Source organism: Amphibalanus amphitrite, unplaced genomic scaffold (assembly GCF_019059575.1).
Source record: "Amphibalanus amphitrite isolate SeventyFive unplaced genomic scaffold, NRLGWU_Aamphi_draft 001748F_arrow, whole genome shotgun sequence".
Classification (NCBI taxonomy): Eukaryota; Metazoa; Arthropoda; class Thecostraca; order Balanomorpha; family Balanidae; genus Amphibalanus; species Amphibalanus amphitrite.
The window spans coordinates 26,173-32,572 of NW_024883241.1; the positions used below are offsets into that span (position 1 = coordinate 26,173).

Sequence of the window (6,400 nt, forward strand, 5' to 3'; positions counted from 1 at the left end):
CAACTGCATACAATATCGCTATAAGCAGTCAGGAATAACTCCGCACCGTCACATGCACATTGGATGAAATGAGTATTTACAAACATTAGGTACAACAGCGAGTACCACAACAGCAATTACAACAGTAAGTACGACAAAGGGATGCTCGTAAAACGTGCGAACTAATAGAGTTGTCGTGCGACGGACTGACGGATTATAAGCTACGTCTAAGGCGAACTAAGCTACAACAGAAATAAAAACAACAGTTGAAACAGTTGAAACTCTCTCTCTATCTCTCTCTCTCTCTCTCTCTCTCTCTCTCTCTCCTCTCTCTCTCTCTCTCTCTCTCTCTCTCTCTCTCTCTCTCTCTCTCTCTCTCTCTCTCTCTCTCTCTCTCTCTCTCTCCTCTCTCCTCTCTCTCCCTCCCCTCCCTCCCTCCCTCCCTCCCTCCCTCCCTCCTCTCTCTCTCTCTCTCTTTCTCTCTCTCTCTCTCTCTTTCACCCCACCTACGTGGCAGCAGTGGAGCAGATAAAGTTCCTATTAGCGGTACACGGCTGTGATTCCCAATCACCCTCAGTACTAGAGGTCGCTACCGCTTCACCACACCGCATATCAAGAGCAGGTGGTTCAGTACCGCCTTCCCAGTCTAAGAACGTGCCGTATGTGCTGCCGTCCTCCCATTTCCAGGATCCCGCTTCTGTGGTCAGTCCAATCCAGACGCGTTTGCTCGTCAGGCTGTTTGCGAGACCGTAGATAACAGCTGCGTTTTCAGCGGTCATTGTAGCCAGCGTTCCTCCGGTGGTCTCACAGGCGGCCGCTGCGTTATCCAGGCTGTCTCGATCGGTGGAGATGGTGAAGCATTGTCCTCCACTCTCCGTGGCTCCGTCTGGACAGGTAGTCGTCATACCGTCCATCAGCTTCGCGAGGATGGTGTCCAGCTTGGCGTCCAGAGCCTCGATCTTGTCGCAAATTTCCTGCTGGCCCGTCTCGAGAGCGTCGATTTTGGTGTTGATGGTGTCGAGCTGGGTGGTGATGGTGGCTTCAGTGTTGGTGATTTGAGTGGCTAGGCCTGCGATGTTGTTATTGATTGTGGTTTGTCCGGCGAGTATCATGGTTTTGGCGTCTGAGATGGCGGTATTGACTGCGGCGACGTCACTGTCGAGGTCTGCGATGGCAGCCAAAATCATGGATTTCGCGGTGGAGAGATCGGTCGATAGAGTTGCAATGGAGGTGCTAATTGTTGACTGACCGTCTAGAATCATGGTCTTGGTGGTAGAAAGCTCTGTAGAGATTCCTGCAATGTTGGTATTAATTGTGCTCTGGCCGGCAATAATCATCGTTTTTGCCGTTTCCAAATCAGAATCGAGATCGGCGATATTCGTATTTATGGTGGTTTGACCCGCGAGGATCATTGTTTTGGCGTCAGAAATTGCTGTTGAGACACCAGATATGTCACTGTCTAAGTCCGCAATTGCGGCCAAAATCATGGATTTCGTAGTGGATAGATCGGTCGAAAGAGTGGCAATGGCGGTACTTATCGTAGATTGTCCCGCCAAAATCATAGTCTTCGTCGTGGAAAGTTCCGTTGAGATACCCGCAATATTCGTGTTGATCGTACTTTGTCCGCTAATGATCATCGTCTTCGCTGTGTCCAGATCAGAATCAAGATCTGCTATATTGGTGTTGATCGTTGCCTGACCTGCAATGATCATATCTTTCGCGGTATTGACCGCAGTCAAAATACCACCCAGTTGATCGAGCTCGGTATCAATACTAGTTATCTGCATCATGATGGAAGTTTGCCCTGCAGTGAGACCCGACAGGTCACAGGTACCGGTACTTTCACCCGTATCCGTTCCGGTCGAAATACCTGCAATGGCCTGTAGGATGGACGTCTGACCACTGGACAGCATATCCTTGCTGTTGTTGATGGCATCCAAAATCTGCTGTAGGGTCACACCATCATCGCCGTCATCTCCCTGTGGGGTGACCGACAGACACGTCTTGACAAACCCCCTCCGAGGGAGAAAGATGCGCCCCTGACGAGCTGACCCCGAAGACGCGTTGTACGGAACGATGATGATCTCGACGAATTGGGTAGTCCTTAGGGATGAGTTGCTGGCTGTCTGGTAGTCCTCAGCGGTCAGCGATGTTGCCTGAAAGCAAGGGAGATGGACAGTCAGTCGAATGCCAACCTCAGACGTAGGATGGTAGTTTGGTCTACAAATTGCGAGTGTTTTTTATGGGTCAGTTAGTCCAAAGTCCTGCCCATAATTTCGACGTTTTAAGATTAGCACGCTGGCGTTGCATGGAAGAAGGGTTTTGGTGCCCTAAACTAAGCGCGCTTCCTCTATGCGATAATAATTGCAAATTACAACCCTGGCGAATCGTTGATAATTTTGAGCCCTGTATTGCTACTGATTGTAATTATTGTTCAATATCTATGCATCGAGATGAAAATAATCACCTGTTAAAGACCACTGATGTGATGGGTGCCTTCAAGAATGATGCTGATGAAATGCGCGCACACAGATAAATGCAATATAAAAATGAATAAATGTAGATATTTAGCATCACAGATAACAGTAGTACTGGATTGGAAACAGGATTCCGGTGGCTGCAGTAAGAGGCCGAAAACAGAACCGAATATTTCGTGCCCATATTTCGATATCTCCTCTCACAGGCAACACAAAATATTGGTTTATGTGAATGAAACTTAAAAAGAAGCAATCGACTAGCCGTGCTCGTGTTTATTGCTGCATTTTTGCATAATGTCAACTTATTTTACTAAACGTTGCTGGTTACACTTTCCTCACGGTGGTGAGGGAACGTATGCCACTGATTTGATTATAATGATTCCTCACTCTCATCCACAAAATGTACTTGTACATACATGGGAGTTTGATCTCTTTATTTACATGCTAATCGATACCAGTGCTGTCACAACGAACCATCCAAACGTCACGATTCAAACCGTCACAAAACACCCCTTCAAGTGTCACTTCGCTTAGCCTGCCCCCCCCCCCAATTTCATCAGCGACCTTACTTCCCCGCCTTACATCTTCTTGACCCTGCTGAGCTTTGGCCTCTTGTCGGTTCTCGATCGGGTTGCACCAGTGGCTGGGGTGTCTGCTTCCTGACTTTCGATGGACAGCACTGTCTTGAGTGTCTGTCTCACTTATCAGTTACCATGGTTCGACATCTCGGTTTACGACTATCTTCGTCACTTCTGCGTCACTTCTTGGTTGATCGCAGACCAGCAGCTGGTTCCTGTTAGCTTCCGTCTTCGGCAGTTGCCTCCAAATCTGGCAGATCCTCACGGTGAGGTCGATGTCTTCCTTGTCTTTCTCCAGTCGTACCTCCAGCGGCGTAGCCCCATGATAGATCAGCAGGCTGGCGGAGGCACCGTACTTGTTACGCCTGATGGCCGAGCGCAGAGCCGAGCGTGCCAAGGCGCCGGAGCTGTGTCCCAGGGAGGCCTTGGCGCTGTCATCCAGGTCCTCCATTTCAGTGGCTTTCGCCACCGCGGCCACTAGCTCCTAGATGACAAGAGCACCATCCTGCTGTCACTCCTGCTGTGATGGTGCCATTCGGGCGGAGGCGTCGGCGGGGCTGAAACGTGACCAGGGACCGGGAGTACCGCCTCATTCTCCAGGAACTGTCGGACACTCGACCAGTTGTAGTTGCCACCTGATAGCTGACATTGTCATTCGTGAAGAGCGCATCGGTCTGGCCCTTCATAACCTGCTTCTGGTGGGAGTGGCGTGCGGATGCCATGGCGTTTCGCTGGCCGCTCGTGCACAGGGGGCATCGCGTAATCCACGCTGGTCAATACTGACAGGGCTGCGCCGCTCTTGAGCCGACGGCGCTGTCTCTGCATGCCGGTGCGAAATAACCGATCTTCTTCGAAATCTTCCTTTCTGAAATGCAGCTCACACACAGCGGAATAGTCCTGATCCCACTCAGCCCGGTCACGGTGACCCATGGCGCCAACCCACTGAGCCCGTAGAGATGTTTCGGTGAGAAAAGCGAATAGGTGGCATGTGAGACATCTCCTGTTCTAATCTTTTGTTCCTCTTGGTTCGTTGGGTTGTAGCCAGAACGGCAGGTTTTCCGTTTTTACCGCTCATTCCCCTCCTCCATTGTTGATGTACCTATACGTATGTAAGGCTTTGCGCCACAATTTTTTCAAAAGAAAACACCACGCATTGTGCCCTCTAAATGATCAAATTAAAAGTGAAATACTTTAATTTTCAAGCAAATAAAAGTAATTTTGGTAGCTTCGATTTTAAACGTAAACGACAAAACGCAAAAAAAGACGATTTCTTGCAATACACAACACACAAATTATCCACCCAGCAGCACGCGAGAATTTCATTTTGGCGCCGTCGCATAAAAACATTCGGCCTCTTACTGCAACTGCCAATATTCTGAATATTAGAGAGAGAAAATATATGAAAAAATGACCTCTCCTCGACATTTAAAATTATTAGAATAGCCTTTGATTAGAATAGTACTTTGACCTTTGACTTTGGAGTGTTGACCTTTGAACTCGATGTGTCAAGCGATGTGTTTTCATGCATATTCTGTGATATTTTGAAGTTGTTAAAAAGGTTGTACCACTGTTTTATGAGCGCGAGATAAACCGCGCTAATTTTTGAATTTGAAAACCGCGGGAATAAGTCTGCTGCATCAATTATTGTATTCTCGTTCTCGTACAATTGTGTACATTGTCTTATTCTGAAGAAGACCTGTTGGTCGAAATACCAATACAGTAATATTTGGCTATTCTAATAATTTTAAATGTCGAGGAGAGGTCATTTTTTCATATATTTTCTCTCTCTAATATTCATAATGTTCCTCGCAAGAGCGCTCCAAAGAATAAGTGCCAATATTCTGTTTCCAATCCAGGGGCCGTATTCACGTCGATCATTTTCGTAAGAATTTTCTTAAGTTTGACATACTTCTTAAGTAATTTTTTTTTTAATCACGTGAACTCCGTCGATAAAAACTTAAGAAGTGTCGACGTGAATACCAAATTATACTTACGAAAGAAAATCGACTTACGAAGTCGACGTGAATACGGCCCCTGTACTACTGTTATCTGTGTTAGCATACATGAGGCGGATCATGAATGTTAAAAAATGTATGACAAAAGATGCCATCTCAATCTGTTCATAAGACAGAGCTCAAGGAATGTTCAAATGAGCACGTCGCCAGAAAAAAACACTTACGTCGTCTGGATCTGAGAGCGCCTCTCCGTCGCGGGCACCTCCAGAGGGGATGACCCTTGCCGACCTGGTGAGCCGTGACCTGGTGACCTGGGCTGACCCATCGACAGCTGCCTGCCGCTGCAGGGTCAGGGTGGAGCCGGCCACCGCCGCGGCCAGACAAACACACAACAGCGCGGCGGACTGCATCTCCACCACTTGCTGAAAGTCCGAGCTCAAATGACGAGACAGACCCCGAGTTCAGAAGGTCTGAGACATGGAGGATGTCCCTACTGACCCCTCCGCGTCCGTGGCACCACCGCTCGGCCGTCCAGTCAACTACTGAGCGTGAGACGCGTGACTGACCGCCTTATATCGGCGCTACGCCAGGGCTCTCTTCTTGGACCCACAGTTTGAGCCGCGATATAATAGTTTCAGGTGAACTAAAATGGGGCTAACTTTTACGGTTTCATGTAGCTCAACTGTCTACGAGTTGGATGTTTCTATCGATATCTTTTATTTGTTTTAGTCCCGTTAAACGATAAAGGGAACCTATTATTTGAATTCACCGAACAGAGGTTATTTGCAAAAATGCACCATCTAACTCTGTGGTCATATACAACCATCGATATAACATAGATCTACTCGGATCATCAATATCAAGATGATTATTCTTGTTTAGGAATTCAAGAATCATGTATCCCAACAAAATTTCATTGTGAGTGTGACCCAACCACATTTTTTTTTTTTGCTTGGAATGGTTATGTTAGACTTATAAATGTTTGGCACTAATAGGCGTGGATCACCTTAAATCGCCGTAATTGCTATTGTAGGGCTGGAGAATGTGAGATCTCCAGTCTACAGCGATCATATATTGCCGTAAGCTCGCTCAAGGAAGGAATTTCAATAAGGAAATGGGGACCGTCCGCTTGCAAGGAATTTAAGACTAATGACATCACTTCTGTGAACATTATAAGTTTCACTCGTGAGCCAAGGCTGATCATTGATCATCATTTATCAATAATTGTCAATAATCTAGTCGTAATCATCATTTAACAAGACAATGTGTTCTATGTTAATAATTACTTCTTATAATGTAGACAAAGTAAATGTGTAACTAGTTGTCTGCGTACATCACTGCCATAGAAATACTAATTAAGCAGAAAATAAAAAGTGAGGTGTCACCTGAAGCATATTGGTGAATGCTTTTG

At 46.8% G+C, this 6,400-nt stretch overlaps 1 protein-coding gene across 1 annotated transcript; it reads right to left on the reverse strand.

The window, feature by feature from the left end:
- Positions 1–451: 451 nt before the first annotated feature.
- Positions 452–5,515, reverse strand: LOC122374961 (C-type lectin domain family 4 member M-like). The gene is made up of 2 exons (XM_043354065.1): positions 5,214–5,515; positions 452–2,135 (listed from the first exon to the last, which is right to left on the reverse strand). The coding sequence occupies exons 1-2, from the start codon at positions 5,397–5,399 to the stop codon at positions 486–488; spliced, it is 1,836 nt and encodes a 611-aa protein (XP_043210000.1). The 5' UTR covers positions 5,400–5,515; the 3' UTR covers positions 452–485.
- Positions 5,516–6,400: the final 885 nt, after the last annotated feature.

What these genes read in the sequence shown, in the direction of transcription:
- LOC122374961 (XM_043354065.1), bottom strand. Translation starts at nt 5,399, where the DNA reads ATGCAGTCCGCCGCGCTGTTGTGTGTTTGTCTGGCCGCGGCGGTGGCC. An exon ending in CGCTCTCAGATCCAGACGAC is followed by an intron (nt 2,136 to 5,213) that starts GTAAGTGTTTTT and finishes CCTTGCTTTCAG; the next exon opens with GCAACATCGCTGACCGCTGA.